We start from the raw sequence: 18,408 nt of genomic DNA, 5'->3' as shown, positions 1-18,408 counted from the left end.
ATCTTGTTCTGTTTTAAAACTTTGCAAACATATTTTTGCAAAGCAGCCCTGTCTGTTTTTTTGCCATGTGTAAAACATGTTAAGCAAGTGATCCAAGCAGTCAGCATATAAATTATAATCTACACTAACCGACAGCGACAATTTGAAACTTTCAAAACAAGATTTCAATTCTCCCGAAGTTTTATCTGTAAATTTTCTTACGCCTCTGCGAAAAATCAATTATTAAACTTGCAATACGAATTACGTAAACAGTATAAAGCGAAAATTCACTAAGCTTAACTATGCTTTTTCGCAAAATTACAAATTGGAAACTCAAAACCGAGTTATTGCGTTTGTGGCATCTTTGTTGTCAAAATATATTTGAGGCGCAGGTGTTTTCCGGACAAATAATTTTCTGTCGTACATTGTCGTGGAAATAGCGTTACATTCTGTCATTATGCAACGATTTAGCAAATTTTGGTATTTCACAAAAGCCGAACAAACTAAATCAAGAAATTTCTTAGCTCTTTCAGCAGTCTTTATTATAATATGCCGACGTTACGACGTCCCATACGAGACACCTTCATAACTTCCACTGAAAGTTTTAAGATATCCCAAGGTTCACTCACCAAAAATGTATGGCAACCCTAGATTTGATCATTTCTGGCTTATTTTCTGTTTGCCTGATGAAACCAAGAAATGGATTTTGCTATATTAAATAACAGTCGATATAACACAAACTGCATGCGGGGCTCAAATGCAACTTTGTTTTTTTCACAAATTCAGTCAGCAGTCGATCTTGTTGAATTTTACAAATGTTCTTATTTCCAACATTATACTGCCAATAGTACGTTCGAAAAAACAATTATAATGACATAATACACGGGCACTGGTTCGGATGAGGCAAGAGGAAAGCTTGTCCCTTGAAATTCTGAAGTAAGTACATTTTTAGTGAAAACCCCTGAGAAGACGGAACTGATGTAAGTTATCACATTTTTCCAAAATATTTAATAATGCTCTTCCAACCAACCCAGTGCAATCGTGGAAATGCTTCGAATATGGTTTATTGATCAGCTTTTAATGTTTAAGCCACTTTTCTGCAGTTTAGGAAATACTGGATTATTTTTCCATCATTCCAACAACATTACAAAACCACCAATTGTTTTTATTGCAAACATTTATGACATTTTAAATTGCAGTAGTATTAGGTTTCAAAATACCCAGAAACACAACCAAATTTAGTGGAATTCGTGGAAAGACACAAAGTTATTTACAAGCTCTCCCTCCACACGCACTGACGTCATGGAACACAAACACCGACAATGCGAGTAGTCGAAGGAAAAGGCGATTTCTTCAGCATCGATTGCCATGGTGACAGCACGAGAGACGTTTTAGAAACAGGAGCCTTTTTTGCTCAAGGCACATTTGCCCATTACATATACCTTGAAGTCACACAAACAAATCAGTTGCTTTTAGTCTTCGGGCAGAATGAACTTGTTACCTAAGCTTGTTTTCCTCTTGACAACCATTGGTGCGTCATATTCATGTCGTGACAACCACCAGCAACAATGTTCGGTTTGTCCGTCAGTCGACAATCGTATACGTGAAATAATTAATGGTAAGACTTTCAGCTAATGTTTTCTGTTATTGATAACATAAAAAGTGTAAACTGTAGTCCGAATTCTCATTATGGAATGCACAATAAAATAAAACCTAATATCAACAAGCATTTCCAAAATGTATTTCCAAAACTTTATAATGTTAATTTCTTTCATAATCGCTACTGCAAAATGCGCTAAAATTGTTAGTGAAAATGCTTTCAATGCAATAATTCTTTTAGTGTCACTGGCAAGTTTCCCTGAAAAAGACGGTAGCAGAATTACAGCTTTGGTGAATTGGACCCGAATCGACAATCGTATACATGAAATATTTAATGGTAAGACCTTCAGCTAATATTTTCTGTTATTGATGACATAAAAAGTGTAAACTGTAGTCCGGATTCTAATTACATAATTGTGGACAAAACAATTAAATAATTGCTCAAATAAAACTCTTATCAACAAAACTAAATAACTCCAATTTATTTAACAAGTGAAATATAACAAAATGCACCTAAATAAGTTGGTAGCGGAAAATTAAATTGAAAGTAACGAACTATGCAATAATTTTTTAAGTTTTACTGTCATACTACACTGGAGCGCTTAAATGGACCCAAATTTGTTGTGCTAAAAACCCAAGCATATAGTGATGTAATTTTCACGTTTGCACCAAAACCAAATGTCGTATTTATTGGATTGTAAGCCGCGCTTCATAAAGATTTTTACCCTACAGTCTGTGCGACATATAATCAAGGGCCTCATACATATTTTTTCACATCGGTATTATTTCCAAACCCCTGCTTTTTGTTTTATTTTACTTTCAAAAGTTTCCTTTTCATTTTAAAAAATCTACTAAGACAGGAACACAAAGACAGGCTTGACTTGGCAAAAAGATTGACTTTGTAAACAATTTTGACAATTTTTGACCTATTCTAAAAATTTCGACAAATTTTTGATTTTTTTTGACAAGTCAAAAAATAATCGCCCTTATTATCATTAAAGCACCCAACGGTGATTGTGACGTAATCGAATTGTGCGTAACAAAAAAAACTTTTTAATGTTAAAATCTGTCCAAATTCAATTTGTAGGTCAAAATTTTTCTTTTTTTAGGGCAGAAAATAATTGCCCTAGTTATAACATTATAACGTTGAGGCTTTTGTGGTTATCGGGGTGGAACGTTTGTAGACTTGTACTATTCCTATGGTCTTTACAAACGTTAAAAAAAGTATCTAGATTTATTGCCATGATATAGATTCCAAATTTTACATCTAGCCTTAACCAAAACTATCTAGATCTAGCTACAAAATATGTAGAGTGGCAGCCCTGGCAGCTCGCATTGTTTAATCTTGGTGCAAAGAATTTATTAACAAAAATACGTAGTGTAGCCCATAGGCCCCGAGTTTTACAAAACCAAAGTGGCGGCGCCAGCTCGCTACCGCCCACTAGCGTATGTTTCGACAAATGCCAGTTGATTTAAAACAATTACAATTGTTGCGTTTCAACCAGTGTTTGTACGATTAATGAAGTGACAACAAACGTATTTGTGTTTAGCTGGAAATACACTATGTTAATATTTTGAGTTAGATATACTGTGCCGTCATAACATTGAAAACATTTGAATGCGGCCCTTGCACTGAAAAGTTTGCCCACCCCTGATTTAAAGCATTTAAAAGCCATTGTAACATAATCGTATTGTGCGTAACAGTAAAAAGCATTCACTGAATAACAATTACATGTTTGACGTCATAAACAATTAACAGTTGAAGTTAGTAACCAACATTGATCGTTTGGCGCAATATCGTGCAAATAAACTTGCTCTAAATCTCAAATTACCTCAAATTTAGCGCAGTCGCAACAACATTGACACAAACAGACCAATAAGTTCGCCACTCAAAATAATTTTTGTAAAGGTGAAATTTCTTTCTATTTGCAGAACAAAGAAACTGTACAGGAATCGTGTACAGAGATCATTGCTACTGGCTACCGTGGATTGTTGCAACACACGATGGTCACGGTGGAAAGTCGGCAGCTGCAAATGTTTGTAGTGCATACGGAGCCACATTGGTTGACATAGAGACTGAAGAACAATATGATGTTCTTTACAAATACATACAGAAAGCTTGGCAGATATACGTTGATCGACCGACATACGATTATGTTTACGTGTGGTTGGCATCAAGTTACACGGTGAGCGGCAATTTATTGTGAAGGATGCAATGTTAATAAAAACAAACAAACAAATTTAAATTATTAAAATACGTAAAATCAGAGCAGCGTGAATGCGATAATTGTTTAACTTTGATAATCGTATAATTAGATGTTTAGTATAAACAAATTATTCAATTAAGCCTGTCGTGAATACATAGATTAGCTGGTTTCATGTTGTGGCTAATCAACGTTTATTTGTTTAGAATGGAAATGCGGTGAGCTCCACAGGCGGAAGTGTTTATACACGATGGCATCGCGGCCATCCCAACAACAACCCTGGTATCGCATGGGTTGTGGGCAAACCTACACCGACACGGACTGCATCATACACCGGGATGTGGACAACTACCGAGAGTTATCAATACCCTCTGCCGTTCTGTCGCCTGTAAATTACCTTTCAAAATGTTTTGTAGAAACAATAAAATATTTACACGCTTTTATCTGTAAGAAATTAAATAAATCTGACATCATTGTTAAACTTATATGAGCTTGAAAGGATTGTTGCTTTCAGGCAAACCAAGTTAAATAATCGCACCGAAATTATCAAAATCAATTTTTTGGCCGGGTCATTGTTTATCTAATCTGAATGTTTATATGTTTGTTGATATTATACCTGTATAACATTGTCACAAACACTATTTTGTAAATCTAAAAAAAAATCTTTTTGAAAATGTATAATCGCACCAAAAATATCACAATTTTTTTTTGTTCATCGAGTTTTTGTTTTAACCGACCTGAATGTACATATGTGTGTTGACATGATAAAGGTATAACTTTGTCACAACTAAATTCATTTTCACAATGTATAGAAACCTGCGCTGTGTCGGGTTTGGCGCTGGAGTAGAAAAATAGCGAGTTTGGGATGTGAAGAGAAATAATAGAGTAACGACCGGTTTCTATCTAAACGACAATTCACATTTATTTTGTGTGTTTGTTTAATTATTCTTCCACAGCGCGTTGTACAAAACTTGTTGTTATTTCATGGTTAAGTAATAAATTCATGTCATTGTTGCAAATATGTGTTTTATGCGGTTTAAAGTGAAACCAGTAGGATATTGGATTGACAGCAGCAAGAGCATGAATGCCAACATTTCATGTTGAATGTGAACAAAAAGTAGATCAATGTTTCAATTCTACATTAAATGCTGCGTTTAATTTCATCATCAAAAATATCAAACCGCTTGACCATTTATATGCCTTAAAAATGGTTACTAATATTACACCGGAATAAAACTCTAAATTTCACATTCTTATTTACACCCGATGGTATAAGAGCCCCTTTGATCGTGTTGTTAATTCTCACGAAAAATGTACTTAAAGCTTATTTGACGAACCACCAAATGTGTTATAGAAACCTTAGGTGTAATAAGCAAGTACAGGTAAACTGCTTCTTAAAATCACTGCTTTGAACCAAGTCTTCCACTGAAAATTTTAAAATATCCATAGGTTCACTCACCAAAAATCCCCAAGGTTTGTCCAAAAATTCCAAGATAACCAAAAATCCCCAAGGTTTGTCCAAAAATTCCAAGATAACCAAAAATGGCAAATAAATAGTTTAAATTCTAGCTGGCGCAGGCAACATAATCTTTATAGTTACAGCAGGTCCCAGCCATCATGTACCTTGTTCATACGGGTAATGACATAAATTGAAAACACAAAGTTATTATAAGGCAACAAAGGGTGAAAAAAACTTTATGTCATTGCCCTGATAAAGGTGTCTCGTATGTGAAATTGTACGCTATTTATGCATATTTGTGAAGAATGCGTAACAAGTTACTTTGAAATACACATTCCAGCTTAAGGACCGCGAGCCATTAAAATAATGGCAAAGGGACCGTTTCGAAAAAATAATGAGAACCACTGATATAAACCAATAGTTTTTTAGGCAATAGAACTTGTATTTGCAACATACAATCGTCAGACGAGCTACGTTAAGTTTGAAAAAATGGCACGGTAGCGTGTACGAGTAGGACACCCCTGGTTTAAAACAGGGCTACTCAAACTTTCTTGCTCTGCGACCTTATTTTAAAACAGAAATTTTTCGCGACCCCTTGATGGGTATAGCCCAGTGGTGCACAACCTTCTCACTATGACGGCTTCACATACCTTTATTTTACCAACGGCCGCCTGTTTGCTTCTTTGCACATAATAGACATAAAGAGCCTGGCGCATATGGCTACTAGGCTGGTAATATTCTTAAAAGTTCCACAAAATGTGTTTAGAGCAGTTTGAAAATCAAAATATTTGGCAAAATAGTTTTCATTACATCACGGCCGCCAGTGCGTATATTCTAATAAACATGTTCCGCAGCTTGTGCACCCCTGATGATAGCCTATACACGGGAATGATGTTTAAACAATAAATGTACGCACGTATACCATTTATTGTGACAATGACATAAAACGCACGATGTTTCGCGACCCGAAAAATTATATTTCGACCGCAATTGGGGTCGCGACCCACAGTTTGAGAAGCCCTGGTTTAAGGCATGTTTAATACAATAAAGGGCATTTTTTCAGATTTTTATGCGATCTTCTAGCTAACTAAACTATTATTGGTGGACTGCTAATAATTCACATCTGTATTGTGGGGCATCTAGAACTTAATAACGCAAAAGTTTTTTTGCGGCGACAAATCCTAAAAATCAGGTTTTGATTAAAAAAGTACGTGGTGACTGAGATGTGAATAATTGCATAGATCAGAAAATATTTGTTGTTTTGCTTGTGCGTTGCTCGTGCCAGATGCTGTGCCCGCAGTTCACGTAAGTTTATAAGACTGAGAACGACTGTATTGCAAAATATAATTCTGAACATTTTTTTTGAAAAATAAGAGCAGATAAGATGCCCGCAGGGGGGCGCTGCAGTTCCAAATGTGAAACTCTGTTTTATTCGTTTAAAGTTTGTGCTCAAAAAACTTTTACCCAACGCTCTTTGTTTTATTAGGCATAAAAATACAGACAAATGATTGAAATGAATTGTTTTCAGAAAAATAATTGGGCCACTGTGCGTTAGATTATTTTCATGTAAGTGGAAATTTTAGTCTAATAAACATGTTGGGACAAAAATAATTACAAATTAGGTTGTAAAGTCAGGTTGGTTTACAGTTTGGTTGGTGGTTTGTTAAAAGGTAGTTGCATGTTGAAAAAAAGCTATTTCGGTGGTTATGCATTGTTGTTGGTAAACAATTAAAAATAAATTTCGTTTATTTTGTATTTCCGTGTTTTTATATTAAAGATATCCATCTATTTTGCCCGAGATTAATGTTGCTTTGTAGAAAGTGTGGTTAAGTTCGGTGGAGACATGTCTTGTTGTTGTTTATTAGTTTAAGTGGGTCCACTGCGTATGTACTAGGATGAAAGATGTGTGGTTTGTTAATTAACAAGTTGTTAGTTTACTCGCATTTCTGATATTGTTTAGTGGCAGGACTGAAGTAGCATGTTGCTTCATATAATTTCTTGATAGTTTTCCTTGAAGCTGAAGTTTAAGCCGACATGATGTTTAACCTGGTTTTCATTTCACCTAACGCATTACGCAAATTGCAATGAAAATTTAATCCTTGTGTAGATTTAGATAAGCAGTGTTTGCGATATCAAATTCTTCTAATTGCCCAGATCCGTTATAGATAGCTTTAAAAACGTTTTATTTGCCAAAAGTCATAAATACCGTTGCCTGTCTTTTCGGGGAGGGTTCACCACCGAGCCTGTGTAGCTCAGTTGGTATAGCGGGAGCTTCAGATTTTGTCACAAAATAAACTCAACGCTTTAGATTGCCTCGTGACTTCGAAAAAAAAACATCGCAAATTTTTCTGTGTCTTACCGCATTGGAACTTTTGAGATTACACAATTTCGATCGGTATAACGTCTAAAACGCGCCTGCTGTTGGACTGTGATCAAGGCTGATATGTTTACACCGATATACTGGCTTGCGTGGTTTTCTTTTAAACAGTGCGTCCCAACATTTTTAGGTCTCAAACCATTTTCGTGTATGCCGTCTGCAGACTCAACAAACAGTTTACATTTAATAATATTAATATTAGTTGTGAGTCGGCAACCACCGGCCGTTAGGAGTTCGTTACCGGGTCGTTTAAACCAAACACAATGTTCTCATTGAATCAAAGTTGTAATAACTTATGAGCTGCTACAATTCATTGCTGAACATTCCTTGTTTGTTGAAGCCGATGTGCAAAAAAACCAGTTTCAAATCAGTCCGAAGTACAAAAAAGGTTTTTGAACCTCGGCAAAAACCGGCGAACTTGAAGCTGAGAAACAAGGCTCGAAAATAAAGCGGGGAAATGTTGACACGTAAATATTAGAAATTAGTTAAAAATTTATTTGATAGAAAATTCTTTTTCTCGCTTCTTTTAATGGACATTGTAAAGTTTTTTTATACTCCAGAAGTTGCTTGTGAGAATGATTGACGTGTTTCCTTATTGCGTATGTGCGGCCTTTAAATAAAGCGATAATAGAGTTCATTTCACAAGTTGAAACGCTTCATCAAATTTCATGAAGATCAAAGTTTTGCAAATGGTTTGTTTCAATCTCAAAAACAAATGTTTGTTTCAATGGTGTTACCTTCAGCTGGTTTTGTCCGCATGACGATAGTGAATGTCGTTGTGACGTTGTAATGCTTTACACCGGGGCAGTGGCTTAAATAGTTTTGCCTAAAAGTAAGATAATGTATAAATGTAAATATTATATCCCTAAAATGAAGCATTGCTTGTAAAATAATTATGCAAAGGTTCAACTTAATCCGCAGCATATGTTATGTGCATTGTTTAACTTTTGTCCTGGTTGAGTTGACAATTTCGGCCAAGAAATGTCAGATACGTGAGGATAGTAGCGTTTGATTGTCGTGTATGTTCATAACCTGGCCGCGACAACTCATTAGATGTGGTAAAAAAGTTTATTCCAGTAGCTTGACAGTTTAACTAAATTTCACGAGTGTTTGTAGGGCTATGGTTGGCAAGAAATTGGATGTTTAACCTAAATTCCCACACACAGGATATCTGCTTTAAAGTAAATAATATGAAGCAACAATCTCCTTCAACTTTTAAAGTTGATGACAAAGATCGCTGGTTGGAACAAAAAGTCGAAGCCCTTACGGCTTTGAGAGCGTTTGATTGACGTGTCTGCTCGTAAAGTGTCGGTGCAAAATCAACATTTTTAAAAGCGCCTTTGCTACCCCTTTAAAAGTCGAAGCCCTTACGGCTTTGTGAGCGTTTGATTGACGTGTCTGCTCGTAAAGTGTCGGTGCAAAATCAACATTTCTAAAAGCGCCTTTGCTACCCCTCAAAAGTCGAAGCCCTTACGGCTTTGAGAGCGTTTGATTGACGTGTCTGCTCGTAAAGTGTCGGTGCAAAATCAACATTTCTAAAAGCGCCTTTGCTACCCCTCAAAAGTCGAAGCCCTTACGGCTTTGTGAGCGTCTGATCGTTAAGTGTCGGCGCAAAATCAACAATTCTTAAAGGGCCTTTGCTATTCTCAATGGCACGAAGTAAGTGATATATTCCAGGTTTATATACAGGTTACCAATTTTGAACAGGTTACACGTAAACAAAACTAATTGTAACCCAGCTTTAACGCAACAATACCTGTGAAAGGACGTGTTTGGTTGGTCATATACTGGTAAATTGTGCGTTTCGCTTATTTAAGGGTCCCCTACCCTGAAGTCCGCATTTTTTTCTGTCTAAAGCTGGTTTCATAAACGCGTTTGGTTAAGAAAAAGTGCTTTAAATTTGCACAGATCTTAGTTATTGATTCAATTTTTATCCGTTCGACGTTTGACCCCGATTGACCCAGCTGTTCACCTACAGGCCCCTTAAACGTAGTTTTTTATGCGGCTGTAAAGTACATAATCTAGGAGTTTTATGCTTTGTTGGTTGGTGCAATGTAAAGTGTTCTAATGAATTCTGTAACTTGGGGATTCACCCATTTTCACCCCTTACCCCGAAATATTCGGTTTTAGCTCATTTATTTAAGTCATAAAAACAATATTTTCAACATCTTACTCGTATTTAAAATTTTGGCTCATTCTGTCAAAAGATTGCCTCTACAGCCTATATACACTGAAAAGCCTAAGGGAGTAATCATTGGTTTATTTAAAGAGCTGTTTCAAAATCCAAATATTTGGCAAATGAGTTTTGGTTGCATCACGGCCGCCAGTACATATATTTCAAAGAACACGTTTACGGCCGCAGGTTGTACAACCTTCACTGAAACTTAACGCTTTGATGAACGGTTTAATTACTATCGTTTCATAACATATAAATATTTGTTTTAGATAAAAAAATTATTGTATTTAGATAAAAATCTGACAAAATATTACAATGGTTGTTGAGTGTTCGTGGGTTGCATTGGAGGGCTTCGCGAGTTTGACACCCCTGCTATAAAGCATCCATGAAATGGAGATGTAAATGTAATGTCCTAAACAAATTCGTGTATGTCCAAGTTGTTTTTAATCTTCAGACAGGATGTACTTGTTAACAAAGCTAGTTTTCCTCTTGACAATTATTGGTGCGTCATATTGTCATGACAACCACCAGCAAAAATATTTGGTTTGTCGGCCGCTTGACAGTTTGTTTGAGCAACAACCTTCAATTTCTTTGAACCAGTCAACACTAAGAGGACCTCCAGGTCGGCCAGGTAAACGCGGACCTCCCGGAGATAAAGGTGACCAGGGACAACCTGGGGGCCCAGGAATGCAAGGGGTCAAAGGTGGAAGGGGTAAACGTGGTTTGCAGGGCCCAGAAGGACCTCCCGGTTTTAAAGGTGAGCAAGGTCAACCTGGAGGCCCAGGAATGCAAGGGGTCAAAGGTGGAAGAGGTGAACGTGGTTTGCAGGGCCCACGGGGATCACCCGGGCCGGTTGGACTCCAGCCATCGGCGAATTGGACCAGAATCGACAATCGTATACATGAAATAATTAATGGTAAGACTTTCAGCTAATGTTTTCTGTTATTGATAACATAAAAAGTGTAAACTGTAGTCCGAATTCTAATTACATAATTGTGTAAAAAACCACTAAATAATTGCTCAAATAAAAATCTTATGAACAAAACTAAATAACTCCAATTTATTTAACAAGTGAAATTTAACAAAATGCACCTAAATAAGCTGGTAGCGGAAAATTAAATTGAAAGTAACGAAGTAAGCAATAATTTTTTAAGTTTTACTGTCATACTACACTGGAGCGCTTTAATGGACCAAAATTTATTGTGCCAAAGACCCAAGCATATAGTGATGTAATTTTCACGTTTGCACCAAAACCAAATGTCGTATGGATTGTAAGCCGCGCTTCATAAAGATTTTTACCCTACAGTTTGTGCGACATATAATCAAGGGCCGCATACATATTTTTTCACACCGATATATTATTTCCAAACCCCTGCTTTTTGTTTTATTTCACATTTAAAAATTTTCTTTTTCATTTTGAAAAATCTACTAACACAGGAACTCAACGACAGGACTGACTTGTAAAAAAAATTTACTTTGTAAAAAAAATGACTTTGTAAACAATTTTGACATTTTTTGACCTATTCCAAAATATTTGACAATTTTTGACCTATTCTAAAAATTTCGACAAATTTTTGATTTTTTTTGACAAGTCAAAAAATAATCGCCCTTATTATCATTAAAGCACTCAACGGTGATTGTGACGTAATCGAATTGTGCGTAACAAAAAACCTTTTTAATGTTAAAATCTGTTAAAATTCAATTTGTAGGTCAAAATTTTCGCTTTTTAGGGCAGAAAATAATTTCCCTAGTTATAACATTATAATGTTGAGGCTTTTGTGGTTATCGGGGTGGAACGTTTGTAGACTTGTACTATTCCTATGATCTTTACAAACGTTAAAAAAACTATCTAGATTTTACAGCCATGATATAGATCCCAAATTTTACATTTAGTCTTAACCAAAACTATCTAGATCTAGCTACAAAATATCTAGAGTGGCAGCCCTGGCGACTCGCATTGTTTAATCTTGGTGCAAAGAATTTATTAACAAAAATACGTAGTGTAGCCCATAGGCCCCGAGTTTGACAAAACCAAAGTGGCGGCGCCAGCTCGCTACCGCCCACTAGTGTATGTTGCGGCAAATGCCAGTTTATTTTGAAACAATTACAATTGTTGCGTTTCAACCAATGTTTGTACGATTAATGAAGTGACAACAATCGTATTTGTGTTTAGCTGGAAATACACTATGTTAATATTTTGAGTTAGATATACTGTGCCGTCATGACATTGAAAACATTTGAATGCGACCCTTGTACTGAAAAGTTTGCCCACCCCTGACTTAAAGCATTTAAAAGCCATTGTAACATAATCGTATTGTGCGTAACAGTAAAAAGCATTCACTGAATAACAATTACATGTTTGACGTCATAAAGAATTAACAATTGAAGCTAGTAACCATCATTGATCGTTTGGCGCAATATCGTGCGAATAAACTTCCTCTAAACCTCAAATTACCTCAAATTTAGCGCAGTTGCAACAACATTGACACAAACAGACCAATAAGTTCGCCATTCTAACAAAATAATTATTTGAAAAGGTGAAATTTCTTTCTATTGGCAGAACAAAGAATATGTACAGGAGTCGTGTACAGAGATCATTGCTACTGGCTACCGTGGATTGTTGCAACATACAGGGATCACGGTGGAAAGTCGGCAGCTGCAAATGTTTGTCGTTCATACGGAGCCACATTGGTTGACATAGAGACTGAAGAACAATACGATGTTCTATACAAATACATACAGAAAGCTTGGCTGATGTACGTGGATGAACCGACACTCGATTATGTTTACGTGTGGTTGGCATCAAGTTACACGGTGAGCGGCAATTTATTGTGAAGGATACAATGTTAAGAAAAACAAACAAACAAATTTAAATTATTAAACTACATAAAATCAGAGCAGCGTAAATGTGATAATTGTTTAACTTTGATAATCGTATAATTAGATGTTTAGTATAAACAAATTATTCAATTAGGTCTGTCGTGAATACATAGATTAGCTGGTTTCATGTTGTGGCTAATCAACGTTTGTTTGTTTAGAATGGAAATGCTGTGAGCTCCACAGGTGGCAGTGTTTTCACACGATGGTATAGCGGCTATCCTGACAGCAGCCCTGGTATGGGATGGATTGTGGGGAAACCTACGCGGTCAAACACCGGGATGTACACATCTCCCGAGAGTTATTCAAACCCTCTGCCGTTCTGTCGCCTGTAAATTAACTTTCAAGTTGTTTTGTAGAAACAATAAAATATTTACACGATTTTATCTGTAAGAAATGATTAAAACTGACATCATTGTTAAACTTATATGTGCTTGGAAGGATTGTTGCTTTCAGGCAAACCAAGTTAAATAATCGCACCGAAATTATCAAAATCTAATTTGTTTGCCGGTTATTGTTTATCTAATCCGAATGTTCATATGTTTGTTGATATTATACCTGTATAACCTTGTCACAAACACTATTTTGTAAATTCAAAAAAAACTTTTTGAAAATGTATCATCGCACCAAAAATATCACAATTTTCTTTGTTCATCGAGTTTTCGTTTTAACCGACCTGAATGTACATATGTTTGTTGACATGATAAAGGTATAACTTTGTCACAACTAAATTCTTTTTCACAATCTATTGAAACCTGCGCTTTGTCGGGTTTGGCGCTGGAGTAGAAAAATAGCGAGTTTGGGATGTGAGGAGAAAAAATAGAGAAACAAACAGTTTCCATCTAAACGACAATTCTCATGTGTTTGTTTAATTATTCTTCCATAGCGCGTTGTACAAAACTTGTTGTTATTTCATTGTTAAGTAATAAATACAAGCCATTGTTGCAAATGTGTGTTTTATGCGGTTTAAAGTGAAACCAGTAGGATATTGGTTTGACAACAGCAAGAGCATGAAGGCAAACATCTTACGTTGAATGTGAACAAAAAATAGATCAATGTTTCAATTCTACATTAAATGCTGCGTTTAATTTTATCATCAAAACTATCAAACCGCTTGACCATTTATACGCCTTAAAAATGGTTACTAATATTACACCGGAATAAAACTCTAAATTTCACACTCTTTTTTACACTCGATGGTATATGAGCCCCTTTGATCGTGTTGTTAATTCTCACGAAAAATGTACTTAAAGCTTATTTGACAAACCACCAAATGTGTTATAGAAACCTTAGGTGTAATAAACAAGTACAGGTAAACTGCTTTTTAAAATCGCTGCTCTGAACCAAGACTTCCACTGAGAATTTTAAGATATCCCAAGGTTCCCTCACCAAAAATCCTAAGGTTTGTCCAAAAATCCCAATATAACCAAAAAATGGCAAATACATAGTTTAAATCCTAGCTGGCGCAGGCCACATAATCTTTATAGTTACGCCAGGTCCCAGCCATCATGTACCTTTGAAAAGACGCTAAGAAATACCAGAAAAATACAAAAGAAAATATACTTTTTGTACATTTTTGCTGGCACATGATACATCGTAGTACTGGCCTGACTCACTAGTTTTGACAGGGAATTTCAATCAACTTACACGGCTTCGAACACAAAATTGATGAACCACTGAAATGCAAATCGTTACATAAAAAGATGATTTTGCAAAATGATAATTTTTGTTCGCAACAACTATTAATTGAACCTTTAACGGATAATTTCAAAAAAATCCCAAGGTTTAAATAGTTTTTCCCAAGATCCCAAGCTCAGCACTGAAATCCCAAGATCTTGTAAAAAAAGGCGTGGCAGCCCTGAATACAGGAGGCAAATTAATGGGGACTTTCCAACGGATGACGAATTGTTCACTCTTACAAAATACAACCCACTAATATTAGATAAATTAAAATATTTGTAACAAAACCAACTGATACAGGAACAAGCAACAGTGTTTTAGGGTTTAAATAACCAAACAATAACTTAATGCCATGCACAACGTCCTCATGAAAGTGATGTGTAACTTATAAGGTACCATGTGGCTCCAAAATAAAATGGACAGACAATGCAATAATTACTGACCTATAATTACTTCTGCTGATTCTATTTCGTCTTCACACAAACTTCAAATAAATTTTGAAACGCAAACGTGCACAACAGAATGTTCGCAACCCGCAATAACAAACTCCCGACTCCTCTAGTTTAGAGTGATACGATGCAAATCAGTTGTTAACAGGTTTTACGTGCTCGTGTGCGACACCTTGCGTATGCTTTCAGATCGCCATGCTTCTGTTTATTCCAATTTGTGTTTCTGCCAATGCAACTTCTTGTAAGTTTCGTTTTAGAAGTGAAAAACTGTTGGAAAATACGTTTGGTAGCATTGTCCATTTTTAAATGTTGTTTGACCACGTGCGCTCTCAAAAAAGGTGTGGCAGTGGGTGGGGCAAGTGATTGTTACGACACAAATGTGCCGAAACAACTTTCCGTCAGCGAAGGAACTCGAGTGATTTGTTTCTTTGCGAAACCGCTTCTCTCTTGGAACAAGACTCGAATTTCGTGAGTTCAGGAACTCGCTACAACAACGAGAAGCGTTAAAATCGGGCAGCGTTTGTCGTTGTCAAGTAAAAACCCATGTTTGAGTATTTTGGGGAAACAACAAACATAAAAAAGATTTTACGCTGCCCGCTAGATGGCACCGAGAGCACAAGTTTGAATTCGCTATTTTTACATGAAATGACAGATATTACGTTGGATTAGTTCGGCGTAAAAAGTCGCATATTATCACCAAATTAACAAAACCCAACGTTTTTACAAATGTTTTTGTATGCTTTAAATATGAAGAGGCCTTCCAAAACAGGGCTTTTCAATCTTTTTTGCTCTGCGAACCCATTTTAGGAAATAAATTTCTACGTGACCCATTGATGGGTATAGCCTATACACGTGAATGATGTTTAAAGAATAAATTTACTTCTCTGTATACCATTTATTGTGATGCTGACATAATAATACATGATATTTTGCAACCTCAAAACAATATTTTGCGACCCACAGTTTGAGAAGCCCTGCTTTAAACAACCCTGACTTTGTTTGTTACTCTGTTATGTTTTGCTACATCTGTAGTAAAATTTGTCTTTTACTGCTCGATCATAGTAAGGTTTGTGCTTTATGCTTTGTTGCAAGATATGCTGGTCTGAGATAAGTAACACTTGCATCAAGTTCAATTGAGCTTGGAGGGTGCATGGTCTGAAATGCAAACACCAATGTTAAAACAAAACAGTAAAAACTGCTAGAAATATACCAAAATCATATCCTAGAAGAATTCAGGTTCAAAATTTGTAATGTGATAAAATAAATGTATGACAAATATGGTTAATTGCATACTGGTTGAATGCATAATCTGTTTATTTGCATGGAAATAAAACAACAGCTTATGACTAAATCGGTGATCCAATTGACCAGATTTGCCTGTATTAACCATGAGACTAGTCACTAGTGGTTTTCATGGTGTTCATCGGCATATCCGGAATAGAGGCGCTAGCATTTATATTCCTTGAAATGCTGAGCATAAGCACTTTGAACAATTGTTTCCAAAACTTTCAAAATGAAACCGATGACAAAATGTTAGAGCTATGGTAGTGGTACAGAAAAAAAGTTGGAAACACTGCTTTAAACAAGGGGTTCAAAGACACTTTTTGTCACACCCCACAATGCCATAAATCAGTTTGGTCTTTAGCTTTTTCTCAATGCCCACTCTTAGTTTTTGATCCAGGCCTTCACACGCATTACGTTTTTACAAAATCATCCAAACTGTTTATGGTTGTTTCACTAGTTTCAGATCTAATTTGTTGACAATCAACACAATATTTTGGTGATCTGCGAAAAAAAATGATAAAAATTTGTATGTGACAAAAAACAACAACAACAACAACAACAACACAGTAAAACACAGTAAAACTAGTAAAATCAAGTAGACAATAAATTTTCATGGCCAAAAAAACTGTACAAAAGTTTGTTGTAAAAATGAAACATAAAAAAAAAACTATTTTGTAAAACAGGTTGATACTAATGATAAAGTGACGTTGACCTAAATCATTCAGCCTTGTGACTGTTTATTCGATTTTGGCCCATGCCTTTTAATGTGGGTAATATACTGTTTGCTTACATCTACACTTAAATACTCCTAACATGGAAAACAACAAATCAAATTGAGTACCTTGTAAATTATTGGTGTTGTTTCTTTGTTAATTAGTCATCAGGATCACTGGAGTACTCTTTTGATTGAATGAAGTAATACTGTTATCTGAATCAAAAGAGGAAATATAATTAATAATGGCAAAAAAATTGTTCTATATATATATATTATATATATTTAATGCATCCTTAAGTATAACACCAGCAATAAACAGTAAACTTGTAAAACAAAACCCACTAAAACGAAAAACCAAAACACATTTGTGATTGTAATAGCTGCAAAACTAAACAACAAAAGATATTGCCAAATACAAACAAATGGCAATATTCTTCTGCAATAAATATTAGGTTGGAACAAAAAATATATTGGTTTCAAAACTAAGAAATTGTTATTGCTGCAAAGAAATTCACTGAAAATTCTACACTAAGCATAGAAAAATCTTTTACGTTTAATCACACAAATGGTAAGCAATAAATACCTTTCAAAGTTGCAGCAAGGCACAAATTTGAGTCATGGCAAATTCATACAAGACAATAACATCAAGTAATAGAGGGCCTGCAAAAACAAAATGGTTTTCAATTTCGATCAGTAAATCAGCATCTAACACAAACAATACACACCTGAGATGAAGTAAGAAATAGCTGGCAGCAAACACAAAACCTGAGTAAGGTTTCTTGACTACATTCCTAAAATTTAACGATAGAAGTTCACATGGTTAGAGTGGTAACTAATATATCATTAAATATAATATATAATAATAGGAACCTGTTGAACGGATGTAAAAGGCAAAACCTGACCCCAACTGGGTTTACTTTGAGAAATGTGGACTCTGTCCATGAAGTTGTTGACGAAAGAAGGAAAGTATAATTTGCCACATAACATCGATGAAAGCTCGCCTCCCCAGCATCAATCAGTTTTTTACCTCAGCAGAAGACAATTCTGTAAAAAGGTTTGAACCATCATCTCTACTTTCACGGCTGGACCAAAGTATAGAGCTTACTTGCACTTAAATATATATAGCCTAGTCTGTCATGTTTTACAATTAACCTTGAAAAGTAAAATCCAGGATTTAACTAATGTAAGCAAACAGAATATAAGCAAGGACAAAAACCTTAAAACTAAACCACAACACTTATCATTACCATTGTTATAAGTGCAATACTTTGCTTAAAAGAACCAGTGATAGTTAGAGCGTTTAGTTAATCAACATGGTATCACTGTGTTCTGCCCTTTGAGTCCACCCATAAAGACTCAACTGTTTGTTCCATGACAGGGTGGTTCATGAAACTTTTAAAGCAAAATGCAATCCTATCTGTTTTGTGCTTAAACGCCTTCATGTAGAGTAGCGGTGTCATTGGTAAAATTCCCCCTGCAACGCAGCCAGTGTAATGTGGTGAAGTGGGCAATTTTTCTTAGCACACTTTATTTTAGGTAAAGATCATTTAGCAATTTTAGCTTGGGCCATTACGCAAACGCTAAATCTCCTAAGCTGACAAAGTAGCAC

General features: G+C 35.7%; 2 protein-coding genes and 1 long non-coding RNA gene across 3 annotated transcripts; 2 read left to right on the top strand and 1 right to left on the bottom strand.

Annotated features, from left to right (window-relative positions):
- Nucleotides 1–1,467: 1,467 nt before the first annotated feature.
- Nucleotides 1,468–4,360, top strand: LOC145222311 (uncharacterized). The gene is made up of 4 exons (XM_080088407.1): nucleotides 1,468–1,597; nucleotides 1,820–1,915; nucleotides 3,511–3,764; nucleotides 3,989–4,360. The coding sequence occupies exons 1-4, from the start codon at nucleotides 1,468–1,470 to the stop codon at nucleotides 4,172–4,174; spliced, it is 666 nt and encodes a 221-aa protein (XP_079944533.1). The 3' UTR covers nucleotides 4,175–4,360.
- A 5,731-nt stretch (nucleotides 4,361–10,091) lies between these two features.
- LOC145224045 (uncharacterized) lies at nucleotides 10,092–13,601 on the top strand. Its single transcript, XM_080090474.1, has 3 exons — nucleotides 10,092–10,710; nucleotides 12,355–12,608; nucleotides 12,833–13,601. The coding sequence occupies exons 1-3, from the start codon at nucleotides 10,254–10,256 to the stop codon at nucleotides 13,004–13,006; spliced, it is 885 nt and encodes a 294-aa protein (XP_079946600.1). The 5' UTR covers nucleotides 10,092–10,253; the 3' UTR covers nucleotides 13,007–13,601.
- Nucleotides 13,602–16,325: 2,724 nt separating this feature from the next.
- Nucleotides 16,326–17,663, bottom strand: LOC145224055 (uncharacterized). The gene is made up of 3 exons (XR_013859551.1): nucleotides 17,383–17,663; nucleotides 16,926–17,012; nucleotides 16,326–16,585 (listed from the first exon to the last, which is right to left on the bottom strand). It is a non-coding gene; the product is annotated as an uncharacterized LOC145224055 (long non-coding RNA).
- Nucleotides 17,664–18,408: the final 745 nt, after the last annotated feature.

This window comes from Phallusia mammillata, chromosome 4, assembly GCF_965637545.1.
Source record: "Phallusia mammillata chromosome 4, kaPhaMamm4.hap1.1, whole genome shotgun sequence".
NCBI lineage: Eukaryota > Metazoa > Chordata > Ascidiacea > Phlebobranchia > Ascidiidae > Phallusia > Phallusia mammillata.
Note: the sequence above shows the minus strand (reverse complement) of the source record. Positions and strands in the feature narration are given on the sequence as shown.